The sequence below is a fragment of the Choloepus didactylus genome, chromosome 4, assembly GCF_015220235.1.
Source record: "Choloepus didactylus isolate mChoDid1 chromosome 4, mChoDid1.pri, whole genome shotgun sequence".
Lineage (NCBI taxonomy): Eukaryota > Metazoa > Chordata > Mammalia > Pilosa > Megalonychidae > Choloepus > Choloepus didactylus.
This window is the reverse complement of record NC_051310.1, coordinates 120,485,807-120,511,217: the sequence shown is the minus strand read 5'-3', so window position 1 is coordinate 120,511,217 and position 25,411 is coordinate 120,485,807. Positions and strand designations below refer to the sequence as shown.

Genomic DNA, 25,411 nt, shown 5'->3' with positions numbered 1-25,411 from the left:
CTGCAATACTATTATTTGCCATTTTTTCTAAACATCAGAATATGCCTGAATTTTAAGCTTTTTATCTTGAATACTTTGAAACTTACAGGACAGTTGCAAAACTAATAACAAATCCCATATAGAGAACTCCAACATAGCCCTACCCTACTAGATATCCAGATCCCTCAATTTTAGCATTTTCCTACGTTTGCCATCATTCTGTTTATCAATACATTTTCTGAACACTTGAATGTAGGTTGTATAGATCATGCTTTTTGAACACTTAATGCTGCCATGTACATTTCCTAAGAATAAGGATATTCATTTATGTAACCCCCTTAAATTCAGTTATCAAGTTCATGAAATTTAACATTGATATAAAGCTTACAGTTTATTTCCATTTTTTAATATGTTCCAATAATATCCTTTTGGGCCCTTTCTCTTCAATTATTAGATCCAGTCCTGGGTCATCTATTGCATTTAATTGTCATTGTCTATTTAGTTGCTCTTTTTTTCTTAACTGTGAAAACATGTACAAAATAGATTTTCCCATCTCAACCACTCCCAAGCATACCATCAAATGGGATTGATTGCATTCATAATATTAGAATATGCCTGACTTTGAGTGTCAGTTTCAACTTTTTTCTTCTCTTTCTAATTATCTTGCATATATATATATTTTATAGTTATAGTAATACTAGCTACATTTATTGTTTCCTAAGTGTCAAGCCTTGTACTATGCACTTTGTATAGCTCATTTATTCTTCATACAACCCTTTTAATTTGTTATAATTTGGTGATTTACCAAGTCCAGATTCTGGAATCAGGCTGTCATAATTTGAATTCTTGTGCTGTGATTTTTCTGTTGTGAGTCTTTGGACATATTATCTTACTGCTTTGTGTCTGTTTCCTAATCTCTAAAGTGGGGGAAATAGTACCTGCTTCATAGGATTATTAAGATTAAATGAATTAAATGATATGGAACAATTAGAACCATGCTTGGCTCATGATAAATGCTCAAGAAATATTAAGATGTTATTACTTAATTTTGTTATTACTATTGTTCTCATTTTCAGGTCAGAAAAATGGGATTTAATGGTTAAGTAAGACAACTAGTAAGTGGATTTGACTCAAGCACAAGCTCCAATTCAGAGGATTCTTTTGCCAAAATGCTTCTAGGTTGTTTGTGTCTTATTTCCATCAATACACTATCTTCTTGATACTGTGATGTTTCACATATAGTTACAACTGTCACAAAATGGAAAACAATATTTTTCTCCTTAAATTCTTCATATTCTCCTGTATTTCCTATTTTCGTGATTGGTATCACCATATTTTTAGCTACCAAAGCCAGAAATGTAGCAATCATGTTTTACTCTTTTCCTTTTTACCCACCCATTCTTTTATTAGTTATTTCAGTAAAAAAAGCGTTCAGTGAATGCCTACTGTGCATCAAGCAACTGCTTTAGTTGCTAGAGATCAGGCAGTGAATGGGACAGACAAGATTCCTGCTTTCATGGGAACTTGAATGCTAATGAGGAAACTTGCGATAATAAAGAGCCTAATGAGATAATTTTGGTTAGCGACAACTGCTATTTTTTTAAAAAAACACAACAGAATGGGATATTGAGTGAAGGGAAGGAGAGGGTAGTTCTTTAAATGGATTGTGTGTTAGTACAGCTTTGAGAAGCCGGTGCCAAGACTGGGTTAAATGGACAAGGATTTTATTAGGAGAAATGCATGTGAGGAAAAATGGGAGCAGGTGGGCGTCGTGGGGAGGGTGGCACTATGCAAATCTGACCCCAAGGGAAGGAGAGAGGTAAAGAAGATTGGGTGATGTCTAAAGAAGTTTAGCAAGGCTGTCAGGGAGTCTCAGAGCCAAATTCAGCCATCAAAGGAGTCATCAGTGTCTAAGAGACAGACCTACTTTAGTATCCTTGCCACTGTCAATCATTGGCAGGGAGCATCTGGTGGGAAGAATGCCTTGATGCAAACAGGGTGGTGAATTTCAGAGTGCACTAGCTGGGAACCTTGGTCAGTTAAGCTCCCTGTAATTGAAATCTACAAGATACATTCTCATGGCTGCCACAGAGCAATCAGGGAAGTCTTCTTCAAGGAGGTGACTTTAAGCCAAGATTTGAATGATGAGCAAACACTCAGTAAACTTTCAGAAAGCTTTGAGAAAAGTATCCAAAGCATGGAAAACACAAAATACAAAGCCCTGAGGTACAGAAAGCTTGTGATGTTCAAGGAACATGAAGGCTAGTTTGGCTGCAGCCTTGTGAACAATGAAGTGAGGTAATAAGGGATATAGACAGGAGCATGAGACCATAAAAGGTCTTGTAAGCTATGGTAAAGAATTTGGGATTTTATTTTGGGGATATTGGGAAACCACTGGAAGATTTTGAGCAGGGTGTGATATGACCTGGTTTATATTCTTAGGGTACACGCTGGTGGCTGTAAAGAAATGAAATGTGAGTAAAAACAAGAAAACCAATTAGAAGTCTGTTAGAGTAGTACTGGCAAAAGATTATGATAGTTTGGACTAGGATGGTAGCACTGGATATTACCTATCCATAGGTTAACAAAATGCTGGTCATTTTATCTTTTCATTTTCTCTGAATTTTATGCTTTCTCCACATTAATTGCTAATACCTTACAATGTCTGTATTTGTATTTCCTCACCTTTTTTAGCAACAGTTTGTTAACTGTTTTGCTGCCTCTAGTTTTAATCCCCTACAATCCATTTTTCACACTATATTACCAGGTGATCCATCTGAAATACAACTGTGATCATATAACTTTTCTGTTTGACTCTTCAGGATGTGCCCGTTGGCTTCAGAATAAACTTAATTACAGTAGTCAGCCTCTTCTGCCTTATCTGTCCCCTACCTGTACTTTTACCCCCTTCCCTGACTCCTTTGTATCCTTCAAATTATGAATTCCTCCCCAAAGGCTTCCCATGTCACCATCCCTGCCATTATTTGGGTTAAGTATATATCCTTGCAGTGTATTCCCTTGGCACCCTATAGTCTATCTTTGTCTCTTTTTTCAATGTATGAATTATTTGAGGGTAAGTTCTGTGGGGTTCTTTTGTTTTTGTCTTTAAACTGTTAGTATGCTGATCAGTGTCTCATTCAGTCTCTGATAATGCACCATGGTAGACCTACTAGAACTGTTGACTCAACAAATGCAGTTCCTTGCCTTTTCTATTTTTATCCTGAAAGTGTCTCACTATCCCTTTATATTATACCATTTTCTCCTGTGGTCTGATAACGTTATAGCTATACTTACCTCTTTTAGAACTATTAGTGAATTATCTGTAATTATTTATCTCATATGTTAGTCTCTGACCTCTTACAGGGCAGTGAAAGATCTTGTCTTTGTATTGACAGTCTAGCTAACATTCTATCTTCTGAACTTTATTGTCTATTCAGGGGAAGGCCTTGGCCATTGTTTTTTTGTTTGTTTGTTTGTTTTGTTTTTAATAGTGGGAAGTTTTTTATTTTCCAATGACAGAAAAACAAGATTTTAGGAGCATCTCTGTTTAAACTTTAAGTAGGAACTTTTTTTTTTTTAACTCTTTAACTTTTTTTTTCAATTTTATTTTGAAATAAATTCAAACTTACAGGAACAGTTGCAAAAACAATTACAAAACCCATACACAGAACTCCAGCATACCCCGACCCCCTCCCCCAACCCACCAACTTTAACATCCTTTCACACCACCATTTTTTTCTTTCCCTCCATCCCTCCCTCCCTCCCTCCCTTTCATCCATCATCTATTGCTCTGTCTTCTGAACATATGAGAGCAAGCTGCACACATCCTTGAACAAACAATATAATTCACATATACAATTCCCATGAACAAGAACATTCTTTTATGCAATCCCATTAAATGCAGCTAAGAAGTTCAAGAAATTCAATATTGATACAGAGCTTATATTCTGTATTTCCTTTCTATTTTTTTTTCTTATGTCCCAACTGTGTCCCTTTGAGCCTCCTCTCCTCCATCCTCAGATCCCATCCAGGATCATCCTTGGCATTTAATTGTCATCATATATTTAGACTGTCTTTTTCTCTTTTTTCCCTTCACCCCAAACAGAAACCCTACACTCATTTCTTAACTCCCCATTGCCCCTTCCCCCACTTCTTGTAACCCATACTCTTCATCTCTATGGTCATGTTCTCTGATACTTTCTTTGTGTTTACCGTGGGGCTTAAATTTAACTTCTTAAATCTGTAACAATCTTGATTTTCTTTTATACCAACTTAACTTCAATAGGACACATAAACCATGTTCCTATACTCCTCCATTCCCCCACCTTTATGTAGTTCTTGTCAAAAATTAGATCGTTTACATTGAGTCCAAAACGACTGATTTGTCATTAGAGTTTATGTATTTTAGATCCTGTAGGAAGTAAATAGTGGAGTTACAAATCAAAAATACAGTAATATTGGTATTTATATTTACCATGTGATCTTTATTGGAAATCTTTATTTCTTCATGTGGTTTCAGTCAATTGTTGGGTGTTCCTTCCTTTCAGCCTGCTCAATTCCCTTTAGCCTTTCTCATAGGACTGATCTACTGGTGATGAAGTCCCTCAGCTTTTGATTATCCAGGAATGTTTTCATCTCCCCCTCATTTTTGCCCTCCAGTTGTTTGTGAATTTTCTAAGTCTCTGAAGGTTATTGACTTCTATTTGTATTCCATTGTGGTCAGAGAATGTGCTTTGAATAAATTCAAATTTTTTTTTTTTTTAATTGAGGCTTGTTTTATGTCCCAGCATATGGTCTATTCTGGAGAAAGATCCGTGATCACTAGAGAAGAATGTGTGTCCTGGTCATTTGGGATGTAATGTTCTATATATATCTGTTAAATTTCTTTATATCTCTCTCTCCTTTGTTTCTCTGTTGGTAGGGCTCCCTTTAGTATCTGAAGTAGGGAAGGTCTTTTGTTAGCAAAATCTCTCAGCATTTGTTTGTCTGTGAAAAATTTAAGCTCTCCCTCAAATTTGCAGCAGAGTTTTGCTGGATAAAGTATTCTTCGTTGGAAATTTTTCTCTCTCAGAATTTTAAGTATGTCATGCCACTGCCTTCTTGCCTCCATGGTGGCCGCTGAGTAGTCACTACTTAGTCTTAACGTTGTTTCCTTTGTATGTGGTGAATTGCTTTTCTCTTGCTGCTTTCAGAACTTGCTCCTTCTCTTCAGTATTTGACAGTCTGATCAGAATATGTCTTGGAGTGGGTTTATTTGGATTTATTCTGTTTAGAGTTCACTGGGCATTTATGCTTTGTGTGTTTGTATTGTGTAGAAGGTTTGGGAAGTTTTCCCCAACAATTTCTTTGAATACTCTTTCTAGACCTTTACCCTTCTCTTCCCCTTCTGGGACACCAATGAGTCTTAAATTTGGGCGTTTTATTTTATCTGTTGTATCCCTGAGATCCATTTCAATTTTTTCAATTTTTTCCCCATTCTTTCTTTTGTTCTTTCATTTTCCATTCTGTGGTCCTCGAGGACACTGAGTCTTTGTTCAACTTCCTCTAATCTCCAGAGTTTTTTTAATTTGGCCAACAGTTTCTTTTATTCCATAAGATCTTCTGTTTTTTTTTATTTATTCTTGCAATTTCTTCTTTATGCTCTTCTAGGGTCTTCTTTATGTCCTTTATATCCTGTGCCATGCTCTTCTTCATGTCCTTTATATCCTGTGCCATGCTCTGATTGTTTGTCTGTAGTTCTTTGATGAATTGTGCCAAGTACTGTGTCTCTTCTGATCTTTTGATTTGGGTGTTTGGGTTTGGGTTCTCCATATCGTCTGTTTTTTTCATATGCTTTAAGATTTTCTGTTGTTTTTGGCCTCTTGGCATTTGCTTTACTTATAGGGTTCTTTCAGGATATAAAGAATACCGATTTCTAGTTTGTCAGATCTACAGCTTGGTGGTGTACACTTTCTCTAAGCAGCAGGTGGCATCCGCGAGTCACCTGTTCCCTTCAAGCCAGTTCTCCCCAGCTTTGTGGTTTGTGGGGATCTGATTCTTGTGGGGTTCAATTGGTGCACTAAGTTTGGGTGTGTTGTTGGTGCTGTCCACCCTGAATGTGGGGTATGTGTCTTGGTGGTTAGGGAGGCAGGGCAGCTTTAATAGTCAAACCTCCCAAGGTTTTTGGCGTAGGGTCCCTGGGATTTCTGAGTGGGCCCCCCTTCTCAGCCGTGCTCTTCCAGGACCTCTACTGAGGGAAGGTTGTGCACGTCACAAGTGCGCGCTGGCCTCCAGGGAAGCCCTGTGCTGCCAGGACGTGCAGGGGCGTTCCTAGCCTGCTTTAAGGATGGTTTAATGGGGGATGTTAATTTCCCCCTTTTCACACAGCTCCTCCTTCCCAGTTCTGGGGCAGTTAGCTGTGGGTGCACTAAATTCCACTGACCATGGTTGATATTGTGGCATGTGCACAGTGCTTCGGGAATCACTCCCTGTCACACTGGGACCCTTGGCCCGGCTCTGGGCTATAGCTACGGCCCGGGCAGGAGCATTTCCAGCCCGCTGAGAAGATGGCTGCAAGGGGCACGGTTTCTTTCTCTTTTTGGCTCCCCTCTGACCCACGGCCCCGGGTCAGTCAGCAGCAGGCTATCCTCCACGCCAGACACTGAGACTTGGCCCAGCCTGCTCCTGTCGTGCTTCACTGCGTGGTTCTCACCGTCGTAATCACAGCCACTCCCATTTTTTTTTGTTTTGTTTTGTTTTTTTAAACTGGTCTGTCTTGAAACACCAACCCACGGTTTCTCCATACCCCGGCGCAGCCGCGGGACTTTCAGCCGGCTCACTCACTCGTTTCAGAATGCAGACTCCCGGTTTCACCAAATGCATGGTCCCTGTTGATTTAGCAGACCTTGTCTGGCTGGTGCAAGGCTGAAACTGGTGTTCTGGGTCACTTTCTGGCTTTTATCTAGTGTTTTTCATGGAGGTGTTTTTTTTCCCTGTCTCACCTAGCCGTCTTCTTAGGTTCCTCTTGGCCATTGTTTTTATTTTAGATCTAGGGACCTGTAAAGAAATGATTAAGTCTTGTAAATCCACATACTACACCACTCCTTCCCCCTCACACCCTCTCTTCCTCATGGAAGACCAAAATCAGAGCAGACTTAACCATAAAGAGTTCATTGTTTTGGTTTTGGGGCATAGCTGATGGAAAAGAAATTCGATTTAGTAAATTATGCTTTGAATCACTCCTTTGTAAATTCATTTATGGATCTGTTTTCAGAATTTATCTGTCTGGCAGTGCTCATTGTCTCTAAGGCTCACCATTACCAAGACCCCGAGGGAGACTCAGTAATTAAGAATGAGAGGTCTAAAACAGAGGTTTTCCTCATCAAATAAGGACTGTCTTCTCAGAGATACAACTCAGCACCACTCCTGGGAGACTTGGGCTTCTGGAAGAACCCCAGATCTTTTCAAAGGACATGGATTTTTCTTATCTCTTCTGATGCTGATAAGGCTATAGTTATCTGATTCCCAGAAATTTTACTGTTAGTTTCCCTTTTGACTTTTTTTTTTTTGCAATAGCCTTATTGAAATATAATTCATATATCATACAATTTATCCATTTAAAGTGTACAATTCAATACTTTTTAGTACATTAAAATTGTGCAACCATTACCACAGTTAATTGTAGAACATTCTCAGCTCACCAAAAAGAAACCCTGTACCTTTTAGCAGTCACGCCCCCAAACTCATCTCTCCAGTTGTAGGTAACCACTAATCTACTTTATGTCTCAAAAATGTACCTATTCTGGACATTTCATATATATGGAATCATAATATTTGGTCTTTGGTGAGTGGTGTCTTTCACTTAGCATAATGTTTCGAGATTCATTCATGTTGTACCATGTATTGGTACTTGCATTCCTTTTTGTTGCAGAATAATAATCCATTGTATGGACGTTCATCAGTTGATGGGCATTTAGGTTACTTCCACTTTTGGTCTATTAGAAAAAATGCCACTATGAACATTCGTGTACAAGTTTTTGTGTGTATGTATGTTTTCATTTCTCTTGGGTGTATACCTGGGAGTGGAATTGCTGAGTCATATGGCAACTCTGTGTTTAGGTTTTTGAATGACTTTGAGATTGTTTTCCAAAGTGACTGCACCTTTTTGCATTTGCACCAAGAATGTATGAGAGTTCCAATATTTTCACATCCTCTTCAGTACTTATTATTTTCTGTCTTTTTGATTATAGCTACCCTGTTGGGGCCATTTGACTCTTAAATCACATTATTCTTGCCTTATTGTTGTGATTTGCATTCACTTGCATTTAATTATGGTGATCCTTTTCTGACAGACTGCCTCTTGCAATTTGCTCATTGCTGTACCCATATGTTCACCCATCTTTGTGTTTCTACTTTTCCCACTGATATTGCTGAACTCTAGCCAGGGCTTGATGGCTGATCTTGGATACAGCACTGCCTGCCCTTGTGAATTAATAAGAATGATAGAATATAGGGATTTAGATAGTTTTCCATGGGAATAGGCCATTCAGTTTTTTTAATAACTGTCATTTCTTCCAATAATAAAGTTATATACTAAAATACTGTGAAAAACCTGTGAGATTACATATTCTCGCAATGTAACTATCATTTGTGGAAAAAGAAAAAACATGCCACTAAATATGTATTTTTTTCCCCTCTCTTTTTAGGGAGTGGTTTAAAAATGTATGTTAAGGGCAGTCTATAGTTTTAGAAATTATGATAGTGGTTACAACCCTTGGTTAGGATAGTAGTGACTGGAAGGGAATTTCTGGGATGCTGCTTATCTTGTGTTTCTTGTTCTGTATGCAGTTGACATAGGTGTGATGGCTTTGAAAGTTCATTGAAGTATATACACCTAGAATACGTGTGTTATACTTCAATAAAAACTTATGTTTAAAAATGTATGACATTGTTTAGATATTCATATTTTACACTAGTAAAGCTGTAAAGATCTTTGCTACATTAACTAACATTTTAATGAATATAATCTTTTTTGAGTCATGATATTTATTACTTTTACATTATCACCATTCTCTTATGTGCATTGCCTTTATGTACATGCTTTTAATTTTGAGTCCGTTTGTTCAGCAGCTCATGATTGAAGAGATTAAATGATTTAGATACACTTAAATTGTATCTGTGTTCAGCTGTGCTGCATAACTGAATGATCTTCAGCAACTTGCATGCTTGACTCTAGTCTTCCTATATCTAAAACTGAAATGGAGTGTAGTTGTGCCTACTGTCTTATGAGAATTCAAATTCTCACTAGAAGATGAGTGGAATAGTATGAAAGAAAGAACAATGGGAAAGAGAAGCTTTTCATACCAGTTTACTATTTACAAATAATAATAAGTTAATATAGTAACCCTCTAGAAGTACAGAAAATATTTAATATAGTAATTACCACTTGAAAATGTGATACCAGGAGAAAAACATTGATTTTTGAATTCTAATACTTGTGTCTGTTTTTATTATAATAGGATTTGAAGAAATTGTTTGATTTTGACCAAATATGTTATGTTGCCGAAGGTAACAAGATATACTTAGTAAGATCAGTTTGTGATTAGAAGATTAGAAATTTTCAAGAAGGCGTAGGTTCTGTAATTCTAACTGTATTTCTAAGAAATTGAATGCATGGGTAGAAATATCAGAGAAAAAATATTTTGTGAGCAGTAAAGTGACTCATTACAGCCATTTTATGTGATGATGAGGAAAAGGCAATTCTGCCCTGTTAAAGGAATATTCTCAGAGGAATTTGAGAATACTTGGATTAAACAGTATATAAAACACATTAAAAATATTTTTAAATATCTAATTGTGTCTTCTAGGCTTTCCTTAAAGTTTCCCATGTCTCAATGGACGACTGACTATAGCAAGCTTTATACCTTAAAAGTGGATATGAAGAGTGAGATTCCTTCTGATGCACCGAAGACACAGGAGAGTCTGAAAGGGATCCTCTTGCATCCAGAGCCCATTGGGGCAGCCAAAAGTTTTCCCCCAGAAGTTGAGATGATTAATAGCAAAGTGGGGAATGAATTCTCTCACTTGTGTGATGATTCTCAAAAACAAGAGAAGGACATGAATGGTAATGAACAAGAGCAAGAAAAAAGTGTTGTAAGGAAAAAACGCAAAAGCCAGCAGGCTGGCCCTTCATACACACAGAATTGTGTTAAAGAGAACCAGGGAATATTGGGATTGAGGCCACATCTAGAAACACCAAGTGATGAAGATAATGATTCCTCTTTTAGTGATTGTCTTTCTTCACCTTCATCTAGTCTGCATTTTGGAGATTCTGATACTGTGACTTCGGATGAAGATAAGGAAGTCTCTGTAAGACATTCCCAGGCAATTTTGAGTGCTAAAAGTAGAACTCATAGTGTACGGTCCCAAAAGTGGCCTCGGACTGAGACAGAAACAGTATCAGGGTTGTTAATGAAAAGACCCTGTTTTCATAGCAGTTCCTTAAGGAGACTTCCATGCAGAAAAAGATTTGTAAAAAATAATTCCTCACAGAGGACACAGAAGCAAAAAGAGAGAATATTAATGCAGAGGAAGAAACGAGAGGTGTTAGCCCGAAGAAAATATGCATTGCTACCCAGTTCTAGTAGTTCTAGTGAGAATGACCTCAGCAGTGAATCCTCTTCCAGCTCATCAACTGAAGGAGAAGATTTATTTGTTTCTACCAGTGAAAACCACCAAAACAATTCAGCTGTTCCCTCAGGTAAAACAAAATGTTTTTTAAAGTGAGAAAAACATGGAAGATAATGCATTGTAATTGTGCTTATTTTCTTGCTTCTGTGCTTATGTGATTTCTTTATTTTTAGAGGTAATATCAGGCTCTATTAATTTATTTTTGAATCATATAAATAAATTATAAATTGTATTAAACCACTGACTGATTCTAAGATAAAAATTTAGTGACAAATAAATTCAGATTTTTTCCTGAGAAAAGCCATTTATGTCATTTTATACATACTGGATTATTATTATTATTATTATTACTTTTTTAATCTTCATTTTATTGAGATATATTCACATACCACGCAGTCACACAAAACAAATCATACATTTAATTGTTCACAGTACCATTACATAGTTGTACATTCATTACCTAAATCAATCCCTGACACCTTCATTAGCACACACACAAAAATAGCAAGAATAATAATTAAAGTGAAAAAGAGCAATTAAAGTAAAAAAGAATGCTGGGTACCTTTGTCTGTCTGTTTGTTTGTTTCCTTCCCCTATTTTTCTACTCATCCATCCATAAACTAGACAAAGTGGAGTGTGGTCCTTACGGCTTTCCCAATCCCATTGTCACCCCTCATAAGCTACATTTTTATACAGTTGTCTTTGAGGTTCATGGGTTCTGGGTTGTAGTTTGATAGTTTCAGGTTATCTACCACCAGCTACCCTAATTCTTTAGAACCTAAAAAGGGTTGTCTAAATTGTGCATAGGAGTGCCCACCAGAGTGACCTCTCGGCTCCTTTTGGAATCTGTCTGCCACTGTAGCTTATTTCATTTCATATCCCCCTTTTGGTCAAGAAGATATTCTCCATCCCATGATGCCGGGTCTACATTCCTCCCCGGGAGTCATATTCCACATTGCCAGGGAGATTCACTCTTTTAGGTGTCTGATCCCACTTAGAGGGGAGGGCAGTGATTTCACCTGCCAAGTTGGCTTAGCTAGAGAGAGAGGGCCACATCTGAGCAACAAAGAGGTATTCGGGAGGAGGCTCTTAGGCACAATTATAGGGAGGCCTAGCCTCTCCTTTGCAGCAACAGTCTTCCCAAGGGCAAGTCCTGTGGTAGAGGGCTCAACCCATCAAACCACCAGTCCCCTATTTCTGTGAGCACATCAGCAGCCATCGAGGTGGGGTAGGCCAATACCCCTGCATTCTCCACCAGTTCCTCAAGGGGCTCTGCATATTTTTTTCATTTTTTTTTTTAATTCTTTTTTTTTTTTAAATCAAGTATTTAAAAAAAAAAAATTTTAGAAAAAAACATGCAATTAAAAAAAAATTTCAAACAAACCATAACAAGGGAGTAAGAAAAAGACAACTAACCTAAGATAACTACTTTACTTCCAGCATGTTCCTACTCTACCCCAAGAAGGTAACCTAATATAGCAACATTTCTGTGAACTTGTTCCTACCATACCCATCAGAAATTAACAGACCATAGTCATTCCTGGGCATTTCCAGAATGTTAAGTTTACCCATGATAGCTAATCTGTTCATATTGGGTTATCATTCCCCCTTCCTTAATTGCTCTCTATTGCTAGTTCCCCTACATTCTATATTATAAGCCATTTGTTTTACATTTTTCAATGTTCACATTAGTGGTAGCATGTAATATTTCTCTTTTTGTGCCTGGCTTATTTCGCTGAGCATTATGTCTTCAAGGTTCATCCATGTTGTCATATGTTTCACGACATTGTTCCTTCTTACTGCCGCATAGTATTCCATCGTGTGTATATATCACATTTTATTTATCCACTCATCTGTTGAAGAACATTTGGGTTGTTTCCATCTCTTGGAAATTGTGAATAATGCTGCTTTGAACATTGGCATGCAGATACCTGTTTGTGTCACTGCTTTCAGATCTTCTGGGTATATACCGAGAAGTGCAATCGCTGGATGGAAGGGTGACTCTATATCTAGTTTTCTAAGGAACTGCTAGACTGACTTCCAGAGTGGGTGAACCATTATACACTCCTACAAACAATGAATAAGAGTTCCAATTTCTCCACATCCTCTCTAGCATTTGTAGTTTTCCTGTTTGTTTAATGGCAGTCATTGTAATTGGTGTGAGATGGTATCTCATTGTGGTTTTAATTTGCATTTTTTCATGTGTTTCTTGGCCATTTGTATTTCCTCTCCAGAGAACTGTCTTTTCATATCTTTTGCCCATTTTATAATTGGGCTGTCTGTACCATTGTCATTGAGTTGTAGGATTTCTTTATATATGCAAGATATCAGTCTTTTGTCAGATACATGGTTTCCAAAATTTTTTCCCATTGAGTTGGCTGCCTCTTTACCTTTTTGAGAAATTCCTTGGAGGTACAGAAACTTCTAAGGTTGAGGCGTTCCCATTTATCTATTTTTTCTTTTGTTGCTTGTGCTTTAGGTGTAAAGTCTAGGAAGTGGTTGCCTAATACAAGGTCTGAAGATGTTTCCCTACATTATCTTCTAGGAGTTTTATGGTACTGTCTTTTATATTGAGATCTTTGATCCACTTTGAGTTAATTTTTGTGTAGGGTGTGAGGTAGGGGTCCTCTTTCATTCTTTTGGATATGGATATCCAACTCTCCCAGCCCCATTTGTTGAAAAGACTGTTATGTCCCAGTTCAGTGGCTTTGGGGCCTTACCAAAGATCAGTTGGCCATAGATCTGGGGGTCTATCTCTGAATTCTGAATTTGATTCCATTGATCAATACTTCTATCTTTGTGCCACTACCATGCTGTTTTGACAACTGTGGCTTTATAACAAGCTTCAAAATCAGGGAGTGTAAGTCCTCCCACTTTGTTTTCCTTTTTAGAGTGTCTTTAGCAATTCGAGGCATCTTCCCTTTCCAAATAAATTTGATTGCTAGCATTTCCAAGTCTGCAAAGTAGGTTGTTGGAATTTTGATTGGGATTGCATTGAATCTATAGATGAGTTTGGGTAGAATTGACATCTTAATGACGTTTAGCCTTCCTATCCATGAACATGGAATATTTTTCCATCTTTTAAGGTCCCTTCTATTTCTTTTAGTAGAATTATGTAGTTTTCTTTGTATAGGTTTTTTACATCTTTGATTAAGTTTATTCCTAGGTACTTGATTTTTTTAGTTGCTATTGAAAATGGTATCTTTTTCTTGAGTGTCTCTTCAGTTTGTTCATTTCTAGCATATAGAAACATTACTGACTTATGTGCATTAATCTTGTATCCCGCTACTTTGCTAAATTTGTTTATTAGCTCTAGTAGCTGTATTGTCGATTTCTCAGGGTTTTCCAGATACAAGATCATATCATCTGCAAAGAATGACAGTTTTACTTCTTCCTTTCCAATTTGGATGCCTTTTATTTCTTTGTCTTTCTGGATTGCCTTGGCTAGCACTTCTGGCACAATGTTGAATAACAGTGGTGACAGCGGGCATCCTTGTCTTGTTCCTGATCTTATAGGGAAGGCTTTCAGTCTCTCACCATTGAGTACTGTGCTGGCTGTGGGTTTTTCATATATGCTCTTTATCATATTGAGGAAGTTTCCTTCAATTCCTACCTTTTGAAGTGTTTTTTATCAAAAAGGGATGTTGGATTTTGTTGAATGCCATTTCAGCATCTATTGAGATGATCATTTGCGTTTTCTCTTTTGATTTGTTAATGTGTTTGTAATACACTGATTGATTTTCTTACGTTGAACCATCCTTGCATGCCTGGAATGAACCCTACTTGGTCATGGTGTATGATTTTTTTTAATGTGTCTTTGGATTCGATTTGCAAGTATTTTGTTGAGAATTTTTGCATCTGTATTCATTAGGGAGATAGGCCTGTAGTTTTCCTTTTTTGTAGCATCTTTGCCTGGTTTTTGTATTAGATTGATGTTAGCTTCATGAAATGAGTTAGGTAGTGTTCCATTTTCTTTGATGTTTTGAAAGAGTTTAGGTAAGATTGGTGTCAGTTCTTTTAGGAAAGTTTGGTAGAATTCCCTTGTGAAGCCATCTGGCCCTGGGCAATTATTTGTGGGAAGCTTTTTGATGACTGATTGAATCTCTTTGCTTGTGATTGGTTGGTTGAGGTCTTCTATTTCTTCTCTGGTCAGTCTAGGTTGTTCATATGTTTCGAGGAAATTGTCCATTTCCTCTACATTATCCAGTTTGTTGGCACACAGTTGTTCATAGTATCCTCTTATAATTTTTTAAATTTCTTCGTGATCCGCAGTAATGTCACCTTTCTCATTCATTATGTTGTTTATATGGGTCTTCTCTCTTTTTTATTTTGTCAGTCTAGCTAGGGGCTTGTCACTGTTGTTCATCTTCTCAAAGAACCAACTTTTGGTGTTATTTATCCTCTCTATTGTTTTTTTGTTCTCTATGTCATTTATTTCTGCTTTAATCCTTGTTATTTCTTTTCTTCTACTTGGTTTAGGATTGGTTTGCTGTTCATTTTCTAGCTTCTTCTGTTGATCCATTAGTTCTTTGATTTTGGCTCTTTCTTCCTTTTTAATGTATGCGTTTATTGGCATAAATTTCCCCCACAGTACTGCTTTTGCTGTGTCCCATAGGTTTTGGTATGTTGTGTTCTCATTTTCCTTCATCTCTATATATTTAGCAATTTCTCTTGCTATTTCGTCTTTAACCCACTGATTGTTTAGGGTCGCGTTGTTTGTTTACTGTAGTGTTGCTTTAGTGTATTTAACTTTCACGAATGCTTTTTCAGATAACCAAATGATAGATTTCTTTCACATTTAACTGTATTTAAGAAAATTCTAGTATGAAAAAGAAAGACTGTATATGATTTTTCCTTTAAAACTATATTCTTGTTTGCTATTACCTTGTCTTATTTTTTTTATAACTGAAAAATGAATTCAAGTATTTGTAAGGTAACTTATTCTCATACTAGGTCACATCAACTTCTAATCCTCTCAGTGCTTAATAGAGTATACAATTCATCAGTTAAAATTTAATTAATGCACTCAGAGTAATATAAATATTATTTTTGACTAGCATAAGTTTATGCACAGACAGTCCTTAAAGTATAAATATGTTCCCTATGTACAAACCATCCTAAGATAATGAATCATTTTTATAGTATGTAGTAATTTAAAGGAAGTTGACGAAGTGGGCATTGAGGAGCTAAATCTGAACTGAGGGAAAAGGTTAATTTCTTGTGACAGTGTAAGGGAAGGGGAATGGGAAGAGGTTTTTTAAAAGGCTAGGATCATTGTTTCTGATAGTGACACAAAGTGTTCCCAGTGTTTACCTGGTGACCTCTGCATATCAAGGGAAGAACCTGCTAGTCTACTATGGAACTGGTTGTTTCTCTGTCTTCCTTTTCTACTTCTGTATGAATCCCTTCCTTTTCCAAGACTCTCTTTCATTTGTCATTTCTATTTCTCTAGCTTTGCAAAAACCCTAAAACAGTGACTTTGCTATAATTTTAGGCTTAGATATGTTCTGTTCATTTTTTTTTAAATCTACCCAAAATACTTGTTTTATGGAAGGTTAATTGAGATCACCTACAGCTGCTAGTGTAAGGATTATGGCAACCATTCCCTGAGGTCTCTTGAAAAAGAGGGAAGTGAGAATGGAAATTGTCACACTTTTTTCAGGTGTTCAGTATATGAAGACTCTGGTTTTGTGAGAGGGAGCAGCAGAGTACAATTTTGGCTTGAAATTAGTGAGGCAGGATGGTCGGTGATGTAGAGGAGTTCCAGAAAACTGGTATTTGTAGGAAATGAGAATGTATAAATGAAGGTTGGTATCACTGTCTTTTTAGGAAGGAAGAAGTGTTCATATATTAAGTATTCAAGATAAATTCAACCTCTTTAATTCATTTTTAATCTTGTTTAATTCTTACGTACCATCCGATTTTTCATTATTTTTTTGGCAGAATACCATTATTTCAACTAGATTGTTTTCTGATACTACCCTTAACATTTATCTTTGGAAACACAAATCTAAAAAGTTGAAACCATCTGCCCCCTATGGTTTCTGGTTTCTAGACCATTATTTTGTTTTAATTTGTTCCATAATTTTTTTAACCAGTTCTTGTTGATGGTTGTATTAATACATTGAATAACCTTGTATATTCCATTTTTGCATACCCATGCAAGCATATCTTTAGGAGTAATTTCTAAGTGTATCAGAGGGTATATACATTTAAAATTTTGCTAACTGTTGTTGCTAGAAAGTGCTCCACTTCTAGGTATATATCCCAAAGAGTGAAATCACGGTTTCAAGTAGTTATTTGTACATCAGTGCTTATAGCTGCATCATTCACAATAATAGTCAAAAGGTAGAAAATCTTTATTTACTTTTGAGGTACCACCAAATTGCTTTCCACAGTGGCTGAATCATTTTACATTCCTACTGAGAATGTCCTAGAGTTCCAATTTCTCAACATCTTCTCCAACACTTATTTGCCTTTTTTTTGTTAATTGCCATCCTTGTTGGTGTGAAGTGGTATCTCATGGTTTTGATTTGCATTTTCATAATATCTAATGATATTGAGCATCTTTTTATATACTTATTGGCCATTTGTTTATCCTCTTTGGAGAAATGTCTATTCAGGTCCTTTGCCCATTTTATAAAAATTCACTTTTATTGAGATATATTCACATACCATATAATCATCTTCAGTGTTTAATCAGTTGTTCATAATACTATCATATAGTTGTGCATTTATCACCACAATTTTTGAACATTTGCATTACTCCAAAAAACAATAAAAATAAGAATAAAAATAACAGTAAAAAAGAGCACATAAAACATCCCTCCCCCCTCATCCCACCCTATTTTTCATTTAATTTTTGTCCCCATTTTTCTACTCATCTGTCCATATGCTGAATAAAGAGAGTGTGAGCCACTAGGTTTTCACAATTACACAGTCATGGTGTGTAAACTACATAGTTATACAATAGTCTTCAAGAATCAAGGCTACTTACTGGGTTGCAGTTTGACAGTGTCAGGTATTTCCTTCTATCTCTTCTAATACACTAAAAACTAAAAGGGATATCTTTATAGTGCATTAGAATACCCTTCATAATGACCTCTCGACTCCATTTGAAATCTCTCAGCCACTGAAACTTTATTTTATTTCATTTCGCTTCCCCCTTTTGGTTAAGAAGACTTTCTCATCCCATGATGCCAGGTCCAGACTCTTCCCTGGGAGTCATGTCCCACTTTGACAGGGAGATTTACTCCCCATGTAGTGGGAAGGGCAGTGAGTTTACCTGCTTGAGTGGGCTTAGAGAGAGGCCACATCTGACTTAGCCCATTTTCTGATTGGGTTGTTTGTCATTTTGTTGTTGCATTGAACAGTTCTTTCTGTGTTCTGGATATTCATCATTTATCCAACATATGGTTTGCAACTATTTTCTCCCATTCTGTAGTTACCTTTTACTTTCTTGATTATGACCTTTAATGCACAAAAGCTTTTAATTTTGATGAAGTAACATTTATTGTTTGTTTTGTTGCTTGTGCTTTTTTTTTCCTTTATTAACAGTTTTATTCACACACCATGCAATCCATCCAAGTGTACAATTGGTAGCTTTTGGTATGTTGTTATGCTTTTGATGTCATATCTAAGAATCCATTGCAAAATGCTGGGTCATGAAAATTTGCCCATATGTTATCTTCTATATATTTTTTTAGTTTTAGTTCTTATTTTTAGGTCTTTGATCCAGTATGAGTTAACTTTTGTTTAGGGTTTGAGGTGAGGGTCTAACCTTTATTCCATTGCATGTGGATATCCAGTTTTCTCAACACCACTTGTTGCAGAGATTGTACTTAGCACCCTTGTCGAAAATCAATTGGCCATAGATGTGTGGGTCTGTTTCTGGACTTTAAGTTCTTTTCTTTTGGTCAGTATGTCTCTCTCTATGCCAGCACCACACTGTTTTGATTACTATAGCTTTGTAGTACAATTTGAAATTGGGAAATCTAAGTCTTCCAACTTAGTTCTTTTTCAAAATTTGGCTATTTGCAGTCCCTTGCTATTCCATATGAATTTGAGGATCACCTTTTCTATTTCTGCAAAAAAGGCTGCTGGAATTTTGATAGGGATGTCAAAATTTGTAGATTGTTCTGGACAAAACTGATTTTTTTAACAATACTGCTTTTCAATCCATTTATATAAATTTTTGTTTCATATTTGTGTCATTGCTTTTGCACTGAAAATCTTGATAATTAGCAGTATTTGCTTATTACTAACAGTAATCTGTTACTATTAATAACAATTCTAATAAATAAAATTGAAATTTTTTGTTGACCCTTTTTGCCTTTGGCCAGTTCATCTCTGTGTAGTTATGCCACCAATTTAATATGCATTTAGGTTCATTTGTTTCAGGGTGCTTTTTTTTTTTAAAGTATATTTCTAAGATTTAATTTTACATTTTTAATTTTGTGAAACATTTACCTGGTTCCGAAGTTAACAATCAGTTAGGTCTTGCTTTTTATCTCTGCCCCCTCCCCCTGTTCTTTTCTTCTCTATAAATTACCATGTTTACTGGTGTTTGGTTTTGGTTGTCCTTCCATTTTTTTCCTCTTTGAAAATACAAACAAATGTGTACATATATTCTTATCCTTCTCCCTTTCCTATGTAAAAAGTCTTTTTTTATTTTTTTTCACTTAACAATATATACTTCTGTTGCAGTGTATAGGGACCCTACAGAGGAATCAAAGTATATGAAGATATTTAAGTATACTATATATTTTACTACATATTTTGAATGCATATTATTTTTAAGCTATAGGCAAATTTCTCATGTGATTATAACCATTTTGCATGCCCGTCAGCAATATATGAAAGTGCCTGTTTTCCCAAAGCCTTTCCAATATAATATGTTGTCAACTTTAGTTTTTTTATGAGTGAAGTAGCCTATTTTTTCACATGTTTAAAGGTCATTTGTATTTCTTTTTCTGTAATCTGTTGATATCTTTTGCCTTTTTTTGCTATCGGGATGTTGGCCTTTATTCTTCCATCTGTTTTTAGATTCGGGGATATAAAGCCTGTATAATGTACACCTCCCCCCACTCCTCCACCCCCAGATTTGTCATTAGTCTTTTGACTGCTGGTCTCTTGGTCCTTAGCTCCCAGGTTCTGGTTTCAAAATGGCTTTCTCCATATCTTTTCTCTCTCAGCCTCTGTGCATCTTTGCTTGTTCTCCCAGGGCATTTCTCTCTAACCATTTGGGGGTCGTCCCTTAGTTTCTTTGGGGCAAACTCAGGGCTAGCATCTCCAAACATCTTTCTGTCTGTATCTTCAAGTGTCAGTGTCTGCGTCGGCTCTTAGCTCTCTTAAACACTCCAGTGAACTAATCAAGACCCACCTTCAGTGGATGGGATCCACAATTTCGCGGAAATAATTTAATGAAAGGTCTTGCCCACAGTTGGATGAGTCACATCTCCATGGAAACACTCAACAAAAGGTTCCACCCAACAAGATTGGGTTAAAAGATCATGACTCTTTTGGGGTCTATAACAGTTTCTAGCCAGCCCAGGTCCATTTGCTGTTTATCCATGTATAGTATGAAAAATGAATCCAAGAGTTTTCATTCTTTTCCATTGGTCTATCTTATCTGTCCATGTACTTAGGAGCACACTGTTTTAATTATAAAGTCTTTTATGTTTTTCTGGTTATTCTTGCTCACAAATGAACTTTATAATCAACTTGTTTATCTGGGAATGGTAGTAGTGGGGAGACACATGATGGTATTCTTATTGGTATGGCATTTGTGAATTCAGTTAGGGAGAACTGATGTCTTTGTGATTTTGATTCCTCCTATTCCAGAACATGGCATTTCTTTTCATTTTTTGAAGTCTAGACTTGTGTCTTTCAGGGAGTGTTTTATAGTTTTTTTTTTTTTTTTGAAAAGTTTTATTGATACATAATTTCCATACCATAAAACCCATCCATTTTATGTATACTTATTCAGAGATTTATAGTAAATTTAGAGTTGTGCTACCATTACTATAATACAGTTGTAGAAAATTTCAGTTCTTAAAGATCTCTTTCCAGCCTGTTTGTACTCAGTCTCTGTTCTCATCTTCAATACCACACAACACCTAATCTGCTTGCTGTCTCTGTAGATTTGCCTTTTCTGAACATTTCATATAAGTGGAATCCTACAATATGTGGTCCTTTGCATTTGGCCTCTTTCACATACCATAATGTTTTTGAGGTTCATCCATGTTGTAGCAGGAATTAGTAATTAGTTCTTTTTTTATTTTATTATCTAGGTTGTTTTTATAGTATTCCACTGTATGGAGAAAACACATTTTGTTTATTCTCAATTGTTGGTGGATGTTTGAATTGTTTCTGGTATTTGGCTATTGTTAGAATAATGCAGCTGTGAACATTTGTGTACAAATCTTGGTGTGTAGATATGTTTTCATTTCTGTTGGAGAAATACACAAGAGAAGAGTCCCCAAATAGAGCTGCTATAACTTTAGTAGCTTTAGTTATGATCAAAAAGACAAGAGCAGTAGCAAAAGCAACTGCTAGCGGGAAAATCCTTTTGATAGCAACTAGCATGTTGAGTAGTAAGGACGGTGTGATGTAGTTACGGTAAAGGATAAAAGCTTTTTAATTGTAATTAGATTTGTGTTCCAGTCCAAGTTGCTTGCTTGGCTACTCATTTAAACTCTCTAAGCTTCATTTTCTTGATGTGTAAAACAGGCCTAGAAATGAGGAACATTGTACGTGGTACAAAGTATATGCTCACAAATTGGAAGCTATTCTTGTTATTAGCATCATCCCAGACTTAATACACAAAAGGATCAGGGTAATCAATGATTACTGTGGCTGACATTGCTTACTACTGCTGCCACAGAAATATCTGAGCCCTTTTCTGGGAATTGACATGTACCCTGAGGAGTTCATGAAGAACTGTCTCAGGGAAACCACTGTTTTTTGTAACCATCAACTATCCGCATTCTTTGTAGGTTGGGTGCCAGAAAAGCATCTGTTACATATTTTCATCATGATGTTTCAAAATGTACAAAAGCATAAGTAACCTTAAATAGTTAAAAAAAAGTCACCTGTAGTCCCACCATCCTAATGATGGTTATTTATTCTTTAAATTTTCTAAAGGTAAAACATGAAAATAAAAATGGCCCAATAAGAAGTGATCTATCCTCCTGTTTTTTTTTTTTTTAAAGGCTGTACTAACATAAACTTCATGATTTTAGAAGTGTTTCCTTTTTTTTGTTTTGTTTTGTTTTGTATAATTGTTTTAGAGAAAGCAGCAGATTATTGATGCCTAAATATCACCTATTATGATTCTTTTAGGATTGATTGTGAAGGTCCTGTTGAGGAAAAAAAAAAGAATATTTAAGCAATAGAATTAGAATACCTAAGTGAGCTACCTCTTGAGTTACACAGTCTCTGTGTTCATACAGATTGAATTTTAAGCATTAGCAAAGCTAGCTTTATAGCATTTATTATTGGAGCTCCAAAATGTTGTATTTGCATTTTGCTTTGCCTCATTGTCTTAAAGCTGTTTGATGTGAGATTAATTTTTTACAGATTTTTAAACGAATTTCATATATACATACATGGAGAGAAGTCACTAATTAAAGTTGATATATAGGTCTAGTTTTTTTCCATTTAGAATCATAATGTCTAATTGGTGGGTTAAAATAAGGGATTTCTTTAAATCCCATGGCTTTTTACTCATATAATGTTTTTAGTTTTATGTGAACTTTCACCACCTTTAGCTAATTCTAGATTTACTAATTTGAATTAATTAACAACAAAGAACATGCCTGTTAAGTAAATATTTGGCAGGATTAATATCTGAAGGTTCCCTTTATATTTCTACCTTAAGCTGCATTGTATCATGAAAGAAGTTAGAGGAAGTTATGAAGGAAGAATTGGATAAGTAATTTGAAAATTGAATCTAAAATATTAGCCATTTAAGTGCTATTTTCTCCCAAAGTATATTTATACTTTAGGAACTACTTCAAAAATTTGCACATCTCATAATTTTAAATTTTTAATAAATCGTAATTTTTTCCTCTTTCTGTATATTTTATCCTAAAATATAAATGCAATATTATGAAACATTTTTAAAAATGCCCAATTTCTCCAAATTAGGTCATCTTTTATTTAACAGTATCTATTTTGTTCTGCTCTTTGAAGTATCAGAGAGTATCTTGCAGATCTTTGTCAAGAGCTTGTACCTCCTTGAGATATCGGCTAGTTTTTGAAGTAGTGGAGATGTTTAATGATGTAGAGGTATATTAGAGATGAAATTCCCTGTTGAAATGGAATGGACCTTTGGGTGAAGGAATGTAGATGACATGAATTCACCGTGAAAACTAGGTTGAACCATTTGTTGGCATTATGATATACAATGTCAGTAGTATACATACTATACTTAGATACTAGTACAAAATATGATGAAAAAAGGGAGCTTGTTTACAAGAGCAACAAAAAGAATAAAGGGTCTAAGAATAATTGTAAGAGAAATATATTTGGCCAATATGAAGAAAATTGTATACCTTTATAGAGAATTACATTTCAAATCAAACCAAGCCTTGTGATTTTTTGTGAGATTTATAATAGATGACATTGATAGATGGCAAGACATATTCTTGGATGAAAAATATATATTATAGAGATGCCAGGGCTTCACTGATATTGCTTAATGCAATCTGAGTGCAAATCTCAGGGGAAATTATCTTGCCCTTTGATTTTATAATTCTGAAGAATGATATGGAAGATCTGAATCGACTAGATATCAAAATAGAATTATAATAGTCTTTTAAACAAATGGTACTGGGGCAATTGCATATCCATATGAAGAAAGATTAATTCAGACTTTTTACCTCATATCAGATGGCAAAAATTAACTCAAAATTAATCATAGATCTAAATGTAAGAGGTAAAACTATAAGACTTCTAGAAGAAAACACAGGAGATCTTGGCGACCTTTGATTATGCATAGATTTCTTAAATATGACACCATAAGCACAATCTGTAAAAGAAAGAAATTGATAAATTGGACTTCATCAAAATTAAAAACTTTTACACCTCGAAAGTTATCATTTGGGACAACCCAAATGTCCTTCAATAGATGAGTGGATAAATAAAATGTGGTATATACACACGGTGGAATACTACACGGCAGTAACAAGGAACGATGTCGTGAAACATGACAACATGGATGAACCTTGAAGACATAATGCTGAGCGAAATAAGCCAGGCACAAAAAGAGAAATATTATATGCTACCACTAATGTGAACTTTGAAAAATGTAAAACAAATGGTTTATAATGTAGAATGTAGGGGAACTAGCAATAGAGAGCAATTAAGGAAGGGAGAACAATAATCCAAGAAGAACAGATAAGCTATTTAACATTCTGGGGATGCCCAGGAATGACTATGGTCTGTTAATTTCTGATGGATATAGTAGGAACAAGTTCACAGAAATGTTGCTATATTAGGTAACTTTCTTGGGGTAAAGTAGGAACATGTTGGAAGTAAAGCAGTTATCTTAGGTTAGTTGTCTTTTTCTTACTCCCTTGTTATGGTCTCTTTGAAATGTTCTTTTATTATATGCTTTTTTTTAAAAATTTTTTTTTTTTTTTTCATACAGTTGATTTAAAAAAGAAAAAAACAAACAAGGGAAAAAATATGTAGAGCCCCCTTGAGGAGCCTGTGGAGAATGCAGGGGTATTGGCCTACCCCACCTCGATGGTTGCTAACGTGACCACAGACATAGGGGACTGGTGGTTTGATGGGTTGAGCCCTCTACCATAGGTTTTACCCTTGGGAAGACTGTTGCTGCAAAGGAGAGGCTAAGCCTCCCTAAAATTGTGCCTAAGAGCCTCCTCCCGAATGCCTCTTTGTTGCTCAGATGTGGCCCTCTCTCTCTAGCTAAGCCAACTTGAAAGGTGAAATCACTGCCCTCCCCCTTACGCGGGATCAGATACCCAGGGGAGTGAATCTCCCTGGGAACGTGGATTATGACTCCTGGGGAGGAATGTAGACCTGGCATCGTGGGACGGAGAACATCTTCTTGACCAAAAGGGGGATGTGAAAGGAAATGAAATAAGCTTGAGTGGCAGAGAGATTCCAAAAGGAGCCGAGAGGTCACTCTGGTGGGCACTCTTACGCACAATTTAGACAACCCTTTTTAGGTTCTAAAGAATTGGGGTAGTTGGTGGTAGATACCTGAAACTATCAAACTACAACCCAGAACCCATGAATCTCGAAGATAATTGTATAAAAATGTAGCTTATGAGGGATGACAATGGGATTGGGAAAGCCATAAGGACCACACTCCACTTTGTCTAGTTTATGGATGGATGAGTAGAAAAATAGGGGAAGGAAACAAACAAACAAACAAACAGACAGAGGTACCCAGTGTTCTTTTTTACTTCAATTGCTCTTTTTCACTTTAATTATTATTCTTATTATTTTTGTGTGTGTGCTAATGAAGGTGTCAGGGATTGATTTAGGTGATGAATGTACAACTATGTAATGGTACTGTGAACAATTGAATGTACGATTTGTTTTGTATGACTGTGTGGTATGTGAATATATCTCAATAAAATGAAGATAAAAAAATAAAATAAAAAAATAAATAAAAGCACCCAACTGGAAAAAAAAAAAAAAAAAAGAAGAAAATGAAAAGAGAAGCTATAGACTGGGAGAAAATATTTGCAAGGAATGTATCTGAGACTGTATAAAGAACTCTTACAAC

General features: G+C 36.0%; 1 protein-coding gene across 9 annotated transcripts in view; it reads left to right on the top strand.

Annotated features, from left to right (window-relative positions):
* The window catches only part of RNF111 (ring finger protein 111), a 180,368-nt gene that overhangs the window by 113,759 nt on the left and 41,198 nt on the right, over positions 1–25,411 (top strand). For all 9 annotated transcript variants that reach the window (XM_037833825.1, XM_037833829.1, XM_037833827.1 and 6 more), the window contains one exon: positions 9,825–10,717. In XM_037833825.1, coding sequence (XP_037689753.1) covers positions 9,825–10,717 — 893 coding nt within the window. The remainder of the gene's footprint in view (positions 1–9,824; positions 10,718–25,411) is intronic.